This window comes from Pipistrellus kuhlii, unplaced genomic scaffold (assembly GCF_014108245.1).
Source record: "Pipistrellus kuhlii isolate mPipKuh1 unplaced genomic scaffold, mPipKuh1.p scaffold_m20_p_2, whole genome shotgun sequence".
Lineage (NCBI taxonomy): Eukaryota > Metazoa > Chordata > Mammalia > Chiroptera > Vespertilionidae > Pipistrellus > Pipistrellus kuhlii.
Window position 1 is genome coordinate 142,272,288 of NW_023425515.1, and position 16,083 is coordinate 142,288,370.

The 16,083-nt window shown below is 42.5% G+C and overlaps 1 protein-coding gene across 2 annotated transcripts in view; it reads right to left on the bottom strand.

Annotated features, from left to right (window-relative positions):
* The window catches only part of AK5 (adenylate kinase 5), a 176,572-nt gene that overhangs the window by 21,420 nt on the left and 139,069 nt on the right, over nucleotides 1–16,083 (bottom strand). For both annotated transcript variants that reach the window (XM_036443709.2, XM_036443708.2), the window contains exon 10: nucleotides 15,838–15,882. In XM_036443709.2, the coding sequence (XP_036299602.1) occupies nucleotides 15,838–15,882 (45 nt within the window). The remainder of the gene's footprint in view (nucleotides 1–15,837; nucleotides 15,883–16,083) is intronic.

Here is a 16,083-nt window from a genome sequence, read left to right on the forward strand (position 1 = left end):
GCAGCAGGGTGGGAGAGGCCCTTGAGTCCAGCAGACCTGTCAGCAGGGTGATTTGCCTGAAAAGCATGTCACTTCCCAGCTCCACAGAATTGAATGGCTTCCCAGTCCCCGCAGCACAGATTCTGAACCCCTTGGAGGGGCATTCAACCAGCCAGATTCTGGTTGCGTTTAACCTCTCCAACTTTCCCCCCCTTTCTTATCCTTGTCCAGCACTGTCATGTCCAACCACATACCGTCCCTTCCATAAGATGTGCTTTTCCAGGCCACTGTGCTTTTGCTCTTTGAGGTCCTCATCCTGGAAGCTCATCCCCTCTACCACACACAGCCCTCGCCCCTCCCCCTGGGGGAGTGAGTGGTTTCCATAGCACCTGGGCACCCGGGGCCTGGCTGACGCTTGGTCTCCAGGTTCCCCACTAGCACAGCACGTTGCACACAGCAGGTGCTCCACAAACACCCGACGAACCCAGGTTTTCTTGGTCAAAAGAATATTGAACATTAAAATGCAAAACATGATTGATGTTTTCCGATGGCAGTGAGGATGTATGACTTATCTCTGGCTTGCCTCTCTTCACACCCAAAGCTCTTGCTTGGGATATTTGGCAACTTGCCCCTTTGAGGGACAACATCAGTTGTTGTTTCCCGTCAGAGAAGGGCCTCTCATTCCCTGTCATTGGCCTTGGTGGAAATAAAGGAAAGGCCACGTTTTCTATCTTCTGCTCATCCACACAGCTGCTCTAAGCCAAGCGGGGAGGGTTTAGATCCCTCCGCGTGGTCATGGGTGGGCTAGCTGTCACAGCGGTCACAGAGGCTGGCCACTTAGGACCAGGTGCTTGCCAGCGAATGCTGTTTGCTCCAAGCACTATGGCTCCCGTCTGCTGAGACAACAGAAACAAGACAAGGCCACTCAGGGGAGAAGAGCTTCCAGATAAATGAGTAAGGGGAACACGGGCCTGAGCTCCTGACCGATTTACCTAGAAACTCTTTTCCTGGGATGGCTGGAAGCCACTCATGTGGAAAAGGTATTTTCGAACGCGCCTTTCGAGGCCAAAATGCCGCGTTCCAGCTATTTTTCTCCTTTCAGCGGCCTACTAATGCAGCAATTATAGTTTTGGTCCTCTAAAATGCTATTTAACAAATCTCAACAGAAAAACAATTAACAATATTCAGCTAAAATTAACAACAGCTGGGTGTTCAACACCAGCTGGTGCCCTCAGGAACCTCTCGTGGGAGCAGCAGCTGCACATTCTTAGCATTCTTTGGCCAAATGGTGTAGGCACCATGGAGTTGTAAGTAATCTGCACAATGCCTGCTTCTTCCCATGGCTCCTAACTGGAAAACAAAGTGATTGTCATCACGCAGTACAGCCCAACAACTGCTAGTAGAAATATGAGTTTTCATACACTGTCACTTGCATGCCTTCGAGGCTTTAACTTATGATCCTATATAATATGCAAATCAACCAACCGGTGGAACGACTGTCACTATGACACGCACTGACCATCAGGGGACAGATGCTCAACCCAGGAGCTGCCCCCTAGTGGTCAGTACGCTCCCACGGTGGGGGAGGAGGGGAGAGAAGCACTGCTCAACCAGAAGCTGGGCTCACAGCTGGTGAGCACAGAGGTGGTGGCAGGAACCTCTCCCGCCTCTGCAGCAGCACTAAGAATGTTGGGCCTAAGCTGTGAGTCGACATCCCCCAAGGGATCCCGGACTGCTAAAGGGTGCAGGCCAGTCTGAGCACACCCCCTCCCCCCGCCCGCCCTCCCGCACCCCCTCAAGTGCATGAATGTCATGCACTGGGCCTCTAATTTTAAAATAAAAACCAATGGGGCCTTGATATCCCTCCAGGATAATTGGTTGCACGGAAAAATGTTTGAGGTGCCACATTTTGGGATGAGTAGTCTGTGTCCTCTGGCGACAAGATAATCAATAGCAGATGAGGGGTTGTCACACTGATGTCATTTCACTGGTTTTTAGGGTATCATTTCATTGCTCAAGACTTAACCTCCAGAGCAAACCTATACTCAATACAGCATCCTGTGACTCACAAAGAGAGTGTGAAATATGAGATTCCATTTTAAAGGGGCCTGTCAACACTTCCCCCCCCAAAAAAAAACAAGTGAAAAATCTTTATTCTCAGCCTCCAGTGTAATTTAACATTTTTGTCAGGGGAGGCCAAAGGTGCTATATTGTGAGAGTGAAAATACGGTCAACTCCCACTTCACAGCTGAGGGTATTATTTTCCCCTAAGGTTCCCTCAGCACTGCACGGATGAAGGAAGGGAGGAAGGAAGGAGGGAGGGAGGAAGGAAGGGAGAGAGGGAGAATGGAAAGGAAGGAGGAAAAAAGGAGGGAGGGAGGGAGGAAGGGGCCAGGTCTGTATCCTCACTCAACCATTCTCTGGAACTGAAACAAGCGACCTCTCCTTGGCCTGCCCACCAGAGCCCCGTTTCCAGGGTGCTTTTTATTTACTGGAGTGACTCTTAGGAGACGGCTCCTGGGTTCGTTAGCTGGGCCCCACAAGAGAAGACCTCCCGCTCCTAGGCAACTGCGGCAGGGTGCTTGGCCTCAGGGCAAAGCGGATGAAACGGCAAGGCTGGGGTGTTCCAGCACTCTCCGTTCTCACAAAGCAAGCCCAAACAAACAGCAATGTCAGGCAGGCCAGGAGCTAATCCCCGATCCAAACAAAAGCATGTATGCAGGTTTCTGTTATGCTTTGATTTTTAAAGATTTTAAATAGTAATGGCAGAGAGCGGGTTATAATGTCCTTTGTGGACATTTTATTGTATCTTTTTAACTGAAGGATGCAACCTGGAATTAAGCAAGAGGCCTAGTAATACAGCTCTTCCTTTGACAAGTATGTTGGGCAGCTAGTATACTGTGCTGAGTGCTGGGAATAAACAGACTCAGAGGCGTTGTCTTTTCCATCAGAGAATTCTGTCTAATGGGAAGATGACAGGTGAACCCAGTGTCCCAGAGTGTGATAGGGATGTGAGACTACTGCAGAAGCCTTGGGAGAGTCCAGGCAGGGGAAGGGTGGTTGACGAGCATGCACAAAGTCTTTGCCAACACAGGGAAAATGTGGAAGAGGAAGGGATAAGACTGAGTTTGGTATATTCAGTAAAGTGTTGTGGAACGTGGCAGAGTCCCTCAGAGAATGGCCGGAGGCAAGGAGTAAGACATAATGGTGTCACCAGAAAGGGACGAGGACCGAGGTGGGTCTTCCCAGCACAGTCTGGAATGTGTGGGCTCTTGATTTTGTGCAGGGAAGTTTTCATAATACGAGTCCAGGTGATTTTGAGAGTAGGTTTATTAAAGCTGGGATAGTGAAACAAAGTAAGGGCTTAAGATATAAGTGGCAAGACCACTGTAACAGGAGGGAGTTAAGGCTGGGCTGCCTAGACCCAGGAAAGGAAGTCACAGTAATAGAAGTGAGCCTGCTGGGCTGTGTGGACCCAGGAAAGAAAGTGACAGAGGCCGAAGAAGTAAGCCATGCTGGGCTTCATGGACTCAGGAAACAAGTTACAGAGGCAAAAGGAGAGGCCTGGGAGACAGATTCACGGGGTTAGCTCTGGACAAGCTGCTGTTGTCTGCTGCTCCCCTGGTTGCAAGTCTCAAGAGCTTAAGAGAAAGAAAGCAAAGACACACTCCTGAGGAATGGAGAGAGGGTGTGGACATTCTCAAAGGAGAGTGTGCACTGCATTCTTTGTCTTATGTTTTTTTTTTCTTTCTGTTTTCTAAAGATAGGAGTTTTAGGGGGGGCCTCAGGGGAGGGTCTCAATAGACTATTCAACAACTTTCCAGGTGTGTCCTTTGATATGCTTGTGCATCAGAATGAGCATATAGGGGAGTTTGGCATCATTTTCTGGTCAGATTCACTTTTTATCTTGGATTTCTCTGGTTCTAATTGGTTTTGTTATTTATTTCTTTGACTTCATCCATTCTGGGGTTTGGTTGGCACTAATGGCATCAACTGGGTTTCTGTTATCTATTTCCCTGACTAGGATTGCTACCTAGGTGTCTAGGGTGTCTAAGCTACTCACTCTCTAATTGGGGAGGAGAGGTGTAAGTATCCTTGGTTAGGGGAGATATGATCTTGTGATTTATTGGCTGGCTAGGTCTTTGTTTACTATCTGTCTGTTTCCTCATTCCACTGGTCAAGGACTTTCCTAGATGCTTCCTAATGTGCCTCAGGGGGAAATGCACTGGACAGATGGATCTAGCAATAAATTCTGGCTCTGACACTTATTAATCATGTAGCTATGGATGAATCTTTTAATTTCTCTGAGCTTTAGCTTTCTCATCTGTAAAATGGGAGAACTCTTTGCCACTTTATACACTTGCCTCTCCTTCATCCGCATCTCCCATACCCAATCAGTTGCTAAGCAACTTTAAAAAGTTGAGTCTACATTTGAAAAGTCTTTGAAATCTGTTGCTTTGTCCCAAATCTCATTGAAAAATTCCCTTGTTCTATATCTTTTCCAAGAAATTGGTACTTGGTAAATGAGGGAAAGTTACTCAGCCCTCTTAATTCTTCCTGAGTTACATCTAAAGGCTGTCATCCAGCCTATCGCCGTTTGAAAGAAACATAATCCAACGATAAGTCTGGGGACTAGCCATCACTTCAAGATCTCCAGACCACTTATAGGTAAGATATATACCAATGTGTGTACATGTGTGTGTGTACCTACAAACATATATATCTGGTTTAGGAAAGTCAAAGTTTTTCTATAAGGCACAGCATTCTCTGGGTTCTGATTGCTGTCAGCTAAGCTCTCCAGGCCTTCATTTCCATCTTTCCTCATCCTCAGCATTCTTTAAACCCCTTCTGCTCCAATGACCAGTACGGACACCACTTTAGCTCCCTATTGATTTGGCTGAACATGAGTGTTTATCACCACGCCAGTCTACCCCTCTCTCTGTTCACATCTTTTCTCCCTCTCTCTTTTTCCTTTACCTCACTTCTTTTCAACTGTTCTCTGTTCTCTGGGTCCTCATTGTAACTCATTGAGTTGGTCCATGCCCTTTGGGCTCCACATACTTCCCTGTCCAGCTGGACACAAGGCCTTTCCTAGTAACTTTGAATCCTTTGCTCCCTTTGAATTATATTGTGCTTCCCTGAGAACCACCAGCCTGATTTCTCTGCCCAACCCACCATTTACTTTATATGCATCTACTGTGGGTTGCTAAGAGTTCCTTGAGCAAGTCAGAAAATCAGGCTAACTGGTCATACTACCTAATTTCATTATAGCTTTTAATGCTTCTTGGCAAAAATATTTGTCTTTTGCTGATACTAAATTGGATGTCCATGGATGGATTCCAATACATTTCCCCATTGTCCTGTTGTCCTAGTCCTCTCACTCTTACACATTTTTAGTCTTCCTATTCACTAAGAAGGTGAGGATTATCTATTTCCTCAACATTTCCAACACATATGTTTCTTCTATTTCTTCTTTCTCCTATTTGGAAGACTTTATACAACTATTCAGTCTAAGGCCAACTTCTCTGCTTTGCTTCTTATAGCATTTTCATCCATAGCACTTTTCACAGTATATAATAATAATGTGATATATATATGGAAGATATATATTGTATATATATCTTAAAGTCTATCTTTCATATTAGACTCTATGGTCAACAATTATAGGATACCAGAGGCCCAATGCACAAAATTCGTGCAAGAGTAGGCCTTCCTTCCCCTGACTGCCAGCACTGGCTTTCCTCTGGTATCTGAGACCCAGGCTTCCCTCACAGCCTGGGCTTTGTCTGGAAGGTCATCTGGTAGGATATCCAGAAGGACATCCTGTTTAATTAGCATATTACACTTTTATTATTATAGATGGGTATGTTTTGCTCACCATATGCTCAAACACAGTGACTAAACACAGTAGACACTTTATAATAGTGGCTGAAAAAATAAACAATTTACTGATGAATGGATCTTTTTCTCCTGCCTACTTCAAACTCTTCACTCTCTCTTTGTGCACATTAAATTTATTCCTCTCAGTTGGCACTATCTCCTCTCTTCTGTATAACAACATGCTTAGTTCTCCTCAATGCAAATAAAAAGATTTCCACCATTCTTTGCATCCTTTAGTTGTCCTATAGTCTTTCCTTTCTCTCCCTGACTGTAGCCTAAAACTACACTTTTTCATTTCCTCCCTTTTCATTGACTCCTTTTACTCTTGCAAGCTATCCCCTAACCTCACCACTCTCTGAAATTTTTTTAAGTTCAACAGTGACTGCATAATTGTCACATTATTTAATGACTTTCTTCTATTCTTTTTTTTAGTCTTACAAAATTTTAAAATTTCTTTATTAAGGTATTACATGTGTCCTTATTCCCACATTCATGCCCTTACCCCCCTGTTGTCTGTGTCCATTGGTTAGGCTTATGTGCATGCATACAAGTCCTTTGGTTGATTTCTCTCCCTTACTCCCACCATCCCCTACCTTCCCTCTGAGGTTTGACGATCTGATTGATGTTTCTCTGTCTCTGGATCTGTTTATGTTCATCAGTTTCCTTCTTCTAGTCTTACCATCTTTGATTCTTTAGTGGCACTTAACACCATTGACTGACACCTTGAAATTCTCTCTTCCCCTGGCTACCAGGACACATGTTTTAACTGCATTTTCTTCCTTCCTTTGCCAGGATGAAGCACACAGAATAGAAACGGCTTTATGTTGGGATCCCCACAGAACCTTCATAGTGTCAGCAGCAATGTCTAGGAGCTGTGTGGCCCCACAAAAATGACAACTATATTCCCTTTTACATAAAAGGAACACTGGACCAAAGAACTAGAGTTCCAGATTCACATCTCAGACCTTTACCAGTTAGATAACTTTGATCTAATTACTTATCCTCTCTGAGCTTCAACCTCTTCAATTACAAAATAGGGATGATTATAATGCCTATTTGTTGTGAGGACAAAATGAAGTATCACATGTTGCTTTACAATAGCTGGCATAGTGTAACACTCAATAAGCATCATGATTATTATTTGTTAAATAAGGCAGCTAGTATTAGTGAAGCTTAACTATCCTTCAAGTTCTAATACCTCTTGCTTCTATAAAGATTAGGCACAGCATTTTATATTATGGTACTATTTTAACATCTTTAAGGATGGCTGGTCTTCACAGTGATAGCTTGTGGAAGTATCAACTGTCTTTTGCAAATCAAACAATCCTATTTTTAGATAGTCCCCAAAGTTATTTAAAAAAAAAATCTATCAGATTTCTAACCCTTGAAATATGTCTTTCTCTCTAAATGAAAATGGGTTCCAAGGATGGGTTCAGGTTTTAATGATTGATTCCTTTCAGAGGAAACCTATTATGCCATCAGATCATGAGCTGATTGAGTCCTAGGAATGATCCTCAACCACTGTGGGTCCATGAGTCAGTCTCTTTAAACATTCTCTCTGGGGAGAGCTGTATCTCCATGCCAGGTTTCAGCAGGCTGTTGCTAGGAATTGACTCTCTCTGACTGGAAAAAGTGGGGAAAAAAATAGACCTTTATCCCTGACAGCATCGCTATTAGTCTGAAATGTATTGCTGCTTCAGGTTATTTGAAACAGCCCAGTGATAGGGTCAGCTGAAGGTCATATGAAAGAACTTTATATGGGGCTGAAAACTTCTTGACGGCAGGGCCTGTGCTCTATTTATCAAAGCCTGATGTATGATGGGCACTCAATAGTAGATCAATGAATGAATGGTTGAATGAATGATGAACAATCTGGGAGCTTCAGGGAAGTAGCCCCATACACGACATTAGAAATGAGGAGACTTTGTTTCTGCATCATTCCTGCACTGGACTAAGCTGAGTGATCTTAGTCACGTTGTTTCTTTGGTTATATCTGCATTGAAGAGTCTGGAATAAATTAGGGATTTCTTGTATTATTTTTTTTATACGTTTCCTAAATATTCCAGCTTCCCTTCCTGAGGAAAGATGATTCATCCCCATGATTTTGAACTTGAGTTCCCAAGTGACTTGCTTTGGCTAATGAAATGTGGGCAGAGGTAAATATGTATCATATGTAGGCAGAGGCTTTTTTTTTTTTTTCTACTATAAGGTTTTCCAAATATCTTTTCTCTTTGCCATCATACTGGCAATTATTTAGATAGTCGGGACTCAGTCAGTACGGTCATCAGAGTGAAGGCAAGTCAACTGTTGACAAACACATAGCATTAATTCAGAGTAAGAATGTGAAGAGGATGAGGGAGAGGAGGAAACAGAAGAAGAAACATCGTTGTTGTCCTACATCACAGGGATTTTTAGGAAGGCTTACTTGTTACTATAGTAGAACTTAACTTCTTCTGACTGATACTCTCCCCAAACTGTGTATCAGAATTACCTGGGGTATTAAAAACATTCTTGAATCAGTCAATCTGTGAATCTTCAGGGTTGAAGCCTGGGAATTTACAGTTTTAGAAAGTTCTCTAGAGAAAATATACAGATATCTGCAATTTACTTTGAAATGTGTAAGGATAAAGGAACTATTGATGGACAGATGGAAGGACCGATATGTGATGAGACAAGTTAATGTTAATAGTAGAATCTAGGTGGTGGATATACAAGTGTTCACTATAAAATTCTTTCAGCTTTGCTGAATATTTGAAATATTTCCATAATAAAGAGATGATCTTTGAGAAAATCCCCTTGGTGATTCTGATTATTAGCTCTATTTGAAACTTCTAGACTAGATAATCACTGCAGGGAGTCTTGTTGTTATTTAATATTTACAATGTAATAATGCTGAGATAATGGTTCTATTTCCCTTGCAGAGGAAGTGAACTTTCTGTTTTCTCAGCATCAGACCAGACAGGATAGGAGGGAGACTGTGGCCTATTTTGCACCTATGGAGTGTGTCAGAGATAAACCTGTTTGAGATGTCATTGCAGACTGTTCAGATAAAGAGACCTGGTTCACAATTCTTTTGACTTGATATTTGACCCAATAAGAATCTTCTCTCTGTGTTTCATTTGTAATAATTTATTTAACCCTTAAAACTACTTGAAGTAGGTGAGATTTGTAACCTATTATGCAGATGAAAAACTGTGCCCAAAGGCCCACTGTGCCTTGGTTACTGCTTAGCTCCAGAGCCTCTCATGTAAGGAAATCAAACCTGTTGTTCAGAAATGTACTACAGTCTTTAGTCAACCAGGAGCGGGGCCTCTGTCATGGCCCCATAGGGCTGCCCGACGAAATTCGGGACATCCAGTTCAACATTGCATGAGACATACTTACACTAACACTGTCATTGTTTCTCTAAAATTCAAATTGAACTAGTTGTCCTGTATTTTTATTAGCCAAATCTGCCAACCCTATCAGACCTCACCACTTATTAGTCTGGAGATTTCTTTTCTGTTTTGACAACTCCAATAGTCTGTGGTTTTGGGAATCAGTCAGCTAAAACCTACCACAGTAACAGTGAGGCATGTGAGATGTCTAATTAAGAAAAAACTCTGAAATTGGAATCTATAACTTTAACTCTTCCATCAACAGAAGACAAAGAACGTTCAGGTCTTGGTTGAGAGGAAAGGGTAGGCACCAAGGTGGTGGTTTCTCAACATTTCTGCCCCACATTGCGGGGTGAGCTCATCAGTTCATAACACGTTGTTGATCCCCTCTCCATCCTTACCCCCTCTTCATCCTCACCCCCTCTTCTTCCTCACCCCCTCTCCTTCTTCACCCCATCTCCATCCTGACTCATCTTCTTCCTCACACCATCTCCTCCTTCCTCACCCTCTCTCCATCCTCACCCCGCCTCCATCCTCACCCCCTTTCCATCCTTACCCCCTCTTCATCCTCACCCCATCTCCATCCTCACCCCCCTCTCCATCCTCACACCGTCTCCATCCTCATCCCCTCTCCATCCTCACCCCGCCTCCATCCTCACCCCATCTCCATCCTCACCCCATCTCCATCCTCACCCCATCTCCATCCTGACTCCATCTCCATCCTCACCCCATCTCCATCCTCACCCCATCTCCATCCTCACCTCCTCTCCATCCTCACCCTGCCTCCATCCTGAGCCCATCTCTATCCTCACCCCATCTCCATCCTTACCCCATCTTCATCCTCACCTCATCTCCATCCTCACTCCACCTCCATCCTCAACCCATCTCCAAATGGACAAAGAGCAGATTTCCAAACTACTCAGGAGGAAACACCACTGCAAAACCTACCCTTAGTTTCTTCACCCAGGGGTCTCCAGGGCCTTTCTCAGATACAAACCCACCCAATGTACAGACTGGAGCCTCCCAAAGTTGCCTCCTCTGGCTCTGCTAGTTTTGGTCTCTGAAATATTGGACTTCATTGCTCTGTCACTTCCAGATTCTTCTCAAGTTTATGAAATCACCTTATTTCCTGCTTTCCCCCTATGATCTTAGGCATGCATTAAATGAATATGATTGGCAATTTATACTTAGTCTTTCTCTTTTTTTTTTTCTCTCCTAGAAAATAGTTTTTCTCCACTGCAAAAGAAATATATGCTTCTTATTAAAGATATAGATAACTCAGAAAAGTAAAAGGAAAAAATTATCATGACTCTAAAGATAACTACTAAAAAGACATTTTGTTTTATTTCTGTGCAGCTTTTTTCCTACACATTGTTTTCTGGTTTTATTTTCATTGGGAACCTGTCTGCTCTGATATTTCTCATCTTCGGGCTTCTATATTTTCATCTGAAAATAAGCTCATTGGACTTGATAAATTCCAAGGTCATTTCCAGCCCTACCAGTCTATGCTTTTGTTTTTTTGTCAGAGAACTCGGAGGATATTTGTGCTTGCAACCTATTCTTGTACTGTAGAAGAAAGTGAGGGCATTTAAGACAGGCAGGAGCATATTTGGTGGGTGTTAGTTGAAATGCACCTGGGGTTTTGTATTCAATTTTGGGTCACACCACAGACACTGAAAGTCTATGCTGTGATGAGAATGTAAAATTTGATGTCACCTTTCTGAAGGGCAATTTGGTAATATTGGTCAAAGTCTTAAAAGTTTCCACATTAAGAAATTTATCTTAAGGGGAAAGACATTTATTTGTTGCATAGATATTATAGCATTTTTAATGAAAGCAAAAAATTGGGGGGAAATGAACCACCATATGAATAAGCTGAATAAATTATAATATAGCAATAGTATGCAGTCATTAAAACTATGTATTCAAAGAAGACACAAATGAATACATACAGTATGATTTCATGCATATGAAGTTCAAAAATACCGTATCTATGGCATTCTTTGCAGTGGGCATTGAATAGAAGGGGCTGAAGGGAGCCTCCCGGGATGCTGGTTATGTTCATACTTGATCTGCATGTTAGGAAGATGGGTATGTCCACTGAGTGAAAATCCATCCAGCTACACACTTACGATTTGAGTGTTTCAGTTTAATTACAAAAAATCTTTTAAAAACGACATAGAATATTGTTCTATAATTTTGGAAAAATGCTCATGGCATTTTATTAAGTGCAAAAAGGTGCAATGAGGTGCATGATCTCATGTTGATGAACAATGCATATTTTTGACTAAGTCTTAGGAAGTCCATCCTAAGGACAATAGTTGTCCAACAGAAAGAGGCCCTCTCATCTGCAGGGAAGACCAAGAGATGCAGCCAGTGCCCTCCACGAGGGCTCAAGGCTAAAATAGTCCCTTCCAGTTCACTGATACCACAGTGGGGTGTGAGAGGGAAGGGGTGGCATTACGGAGATGGGTGGGTAGCCCAAGAAGCATTTCCAACGCAGAGCTGCAGCCTCTGGCTGCTGGCCGGGCTACTGTCCTGGCTGTGAGGGTGGACTCTCCACCTCTTGGAGGCCCAGCTTAATTCTACTTCCTGCTGCTGCCATGGATGTCTGGTAAGCTCAGTCCTACCAGGGATGATTAAAAACCAAAACTTAAAAAAAGTCAAACCTACTTTTCCCGCTGTCGGGAGAAGAAAGCCTGCTTTAGAATTAGAGTAGAAACACAATGCCTGTGCTCTCTTTTTCTCTAAAACATTAAACCTCATGATTTTTAAATGGGCACATGACTACTTGGAATATATGCATTTACCAGCCTGCCTTGCAGATGAAAGTGTCCTGTGACCAATGGGATAGAAGAAGAAATGGTGAATACAACATCCAGGAAGTGACCCAAAAGCGAAAAAGGATGACTTTCTCCCCCATTTCCACTTTCCTGTTTAAAGGACTTAGGATGTAATGGCTGGAGCACCAGCAGCTATTTTAGGATATGGAGAAGCCACATAAACACTGGCTTCTATTTAAGCTGCATCAAGTTAAAACAATCAGATTTGTTTTTTATTTTTTTCCCCCAAGTAGTTTTTATTTATTTATTAATTTATTTAAATATCATTTATTGAATTTTTTTTCTGGGGAGGAAGGGAGAGGGATAGAAGGTTAGAAACATAGATGAGAGAGAAATCGATCAACTGTTTCCTAAACACCCCCTACTAAGAATGTGCCCACTACCAAGGTACATGCCCTTTACTGGAATAGTACCTGGGACCTTTCAGTCCTCAGGCTGATATTCTATCCACTGAGCCAAACCGGTTAAGGCTCATTTTTATTTTTTAATTTAACCAAACATGTAAATCAATTCCAAAAAAAATTCAACCTGAGACCCAAGAAAACACTCTAAAAATTAGACTTACTCATTGAAATATTAAGCTTTGAACAAAAATTCTCATTGCTCTGGTTTTTCTCCAAGAAATAAATAGGAATAGTTGTTCAGTGGTTAAAAATGCACACAATAACACAAAAATACTGTACAAGTACCTCTGCTTACTACTTAAAAGCAGTTTATCAGCACCAATGCCAAGGTACACAAGGCCATCTGTGTCCCCGACACACTGAAATTCAGGCCACTGAATGATGACTTGATCATTATGCCATTAGCATCACACACCTCATCTGGAAAGTCAGATCATTTTCCAAATTGAAGCACTACTACTGCGGCTTTGAAGAGGAATAATGGGAATTCAGGTGATAGGCAGGCTATGAAAAGCAGACAAGGGAAAAAGAAGCCATAATAGATAATGATCAAAAGATAAAAAAAAGAGAGAGAGAGAAATGTTCTAGAAAAAGTTGTGAAAAACTCTGGGAGCCTGTTAGTGGGATATAATGAGGGCTTTTTTACGTTTTCCAGATAATTTTTCATTTTCTCTGATGACCGTGTCCCTGTCTTATAGATTAGCATAGTTCTGTATCTTGTGTGAACAACCAAAGCCCATAAGACCTTTTCCAATCCTTCTGATCACCAGGCTCTAGCCTGCGAATCCCTTATCTGTCCTTTGCAAGGTGTGTCTATAAACAGTGACCGAGCTGCTTCCTTCCTGAACAAAGAGGTAATATTCACAAAACATTTAAGGGGCCAGTGAGGTCCATCTGGGCCACCGTTGGTCCACATTCCCAGAACATTTCCCCCCACTCAGATGACTGTCAGCGTTATTGCCTACCTCTACTTATAAGTGTTTTGAAAATGAGCAAAAAATAGCACCAGCTTAGGGCGAGAGGCGACGAAAGGAGGGAGTTGATGCTGCTTGTTCCCAGTTACAGGGTAGCAGCTCCATGGAGTAAGGAGCAGCTGATGAGGCTCCTAATTAACCTGAAAACCCGCCTGCCACAAACAGCTACCGCAGCAACCTGCCTGCCCGCTCCATTCCAGGAATTCCAATTGCTGTTCCGGTTGTTATGGAAACTGACCACACTGCTTCTTAAAGAATTCATTATTCCAATGAATATTTGTTGTTCTAGTCATTATGGGGCATCTAAATGAGCGATGCAGACATGAGGGATGAGGGACGGAGGAGCTCAGGGTGGGTGGGAAGGCTGGTGATTACAGAAGATCACCGCTCCTTGGGGCCTGATTAGCTAGGGGAGAAGACAGTGCAAGTAAAAAGATTGGCAAAAGCGAGAAACATTCAGATAATAACGATGCAGGCGGGGTTGGAGCGGAAGACTTGGGATGCAGTGGGAAATGGGAAAGACACATTGAGCCTGTAGGGAGAGGACTTGAAGGCCAGTCTAAGGAGTCTAGACTTTTCTGTGGACAAAGGGGAACGAATAATAGACACTTTGAAAGTGGGGGAGAGTGCTTTAAGGACATTAATTTTATCTTATGACCAACAGTGAGAATGTCACCCTACCCTCGGCTAATACTGCCGCTCCACTGCGGTTCTGGTAGAGGCCAAGTCAATAATTTAAAAACTAAAATAACCCAGCCACCTTCTCATATAGAAAAAAAAAGCCACCCTTGTTTCACTGAAATCAACTGGCTCTTGTTTATAAAAACTCATCAAAACTGCTATGTATGACATCATGAGTATTTTCACGAGCTCAAATTGACCTGCAATAATAACACAGCCCCAAAAGTCATTCTGCCATCTGTCAAGAAGTGTTTGGAACCAAAGCCTTAATTTTCAAGCAGAGCCCAGAAAGTGCCCTAGAAGAACAACTATTATTTTCCCTCAGATCACAGTGGCTTTCTACCTTCTATTGCCCACACAATAAGCTGGAATACTTTTCCCCCCCACTAGAATAGTGACTGACCAATAAGATGACATACTGGAGAGGTTGTTTGGATAGAAGAAAAGCTTTTTGTTCAGAGCGGCAGTTCTGAGAGTGATCTGTAGACCTTCTGGGATCTCAAGCTTTGTCTGATGTCAAAGATTTTATATTGTGCTATTTGACCTAAAGGGCACAGGACTTAGCAACAGGGGAGCTGAAATCTTTATTATCAGACAGATAGAAGTGATGTTTGGAAACACAGTTCAAAATTCAACGGTGAGTGCTACACAATGGGTACATCTGGAATAATATTAATGTTAGAGACGGTAACAACCACCACAAAATATGTGGTATTATTTTTAGAAACCCTTTCGGCACCGTATTGTCAAAAATGCAGATGTCTATATGATAATAAAGGATCATTCCTTGGATTCCTGAACACCAAGTTTAAAGGGGCCCTCCTCTTCCTAATTTGACCCCTAAGATAAAAGCTAAACAGGAAGTATAATTTACTGAGTCTTGGCCTTGATGCCAAGAAAACTGAGTAAAGTTTATGGGGAAAAGAAAAATTTCTTTGGAAAATACGTTTCTCTTCAGTAAGGAGTAGAAATAATGCACTTTTACTTTCCGGAAAGAAAGCAGAGTAAGTGTGGCAAAAATGCATCCAGAGCCCAGGGGGCAAGTCAACTAGAGGCAAGTAAGTCAGAAACAGAATCCAGGTTGGGTTCAAGAATTGTTGCTGCTTAACACATGTTCTTTTAGCTGGAATTCTTCCCTTCTCTCACCACCCCCACTCCCCAAATAAATCCCTTCAATCACCCCATCTCTTCCTTTAGTTCTCTGCTTAAATGTCACTTCCAAGGGAAACCTTCCCTAATTACCCTGTATAAAGTACGAACCCAATTCTACCCCAAACCCTCCATGTAAGTTGTTCTATTTCAGCTCTTTATAGCCTTTCTAATTTTGTGATAAAACTTTGATTAGTTCTTCTTTTTCATCTAAGATGGAAGCTCTGAGATCCCTGTTCACTGCCCAGCCTGGGTCCAACACCCAGTAAGGATTTGGTGGGTGACTAAATGTGACAGTCCAGGGTAACAACCCTCACAAATGATGCTGAAGTGGGAAGGACCATTGAGAATCCTACGTTGTCTGTGCTGAAAAGATACAAATCCAAAAGCAATGTAAAACGGTGCAAACGGACGCAGCAATCTGAAAACCTCTCGGTGTTATCTTTACTAACAACGGGGTGAGACTTCAGAGGGGAGAAATGAATAGCCTTTCCCGTACCAAGTTGTTATTATTAGCAATTGCATTAGAAAGTTGAGGGCTGTTACTCACCAATCATGAAAATAATCTTACACTTCCTCAAATCTTCCATGAAACCTGTAAAGTAAGAATAATTGAAGTTATTGGCAGGAAGCACTGTATTGAAACCCTGGTTTTGCTCATTGTACGTAAAAACCAAAATCTTGCAATTTTACTTGATAAGAAGCTTGAAGTTGAGTAAGTGTGTTAATACTCCATAATGAAACAGCACCAGTGACCATTACAGCCTATTCCTAGACCCAGGTAACATATTTTCAT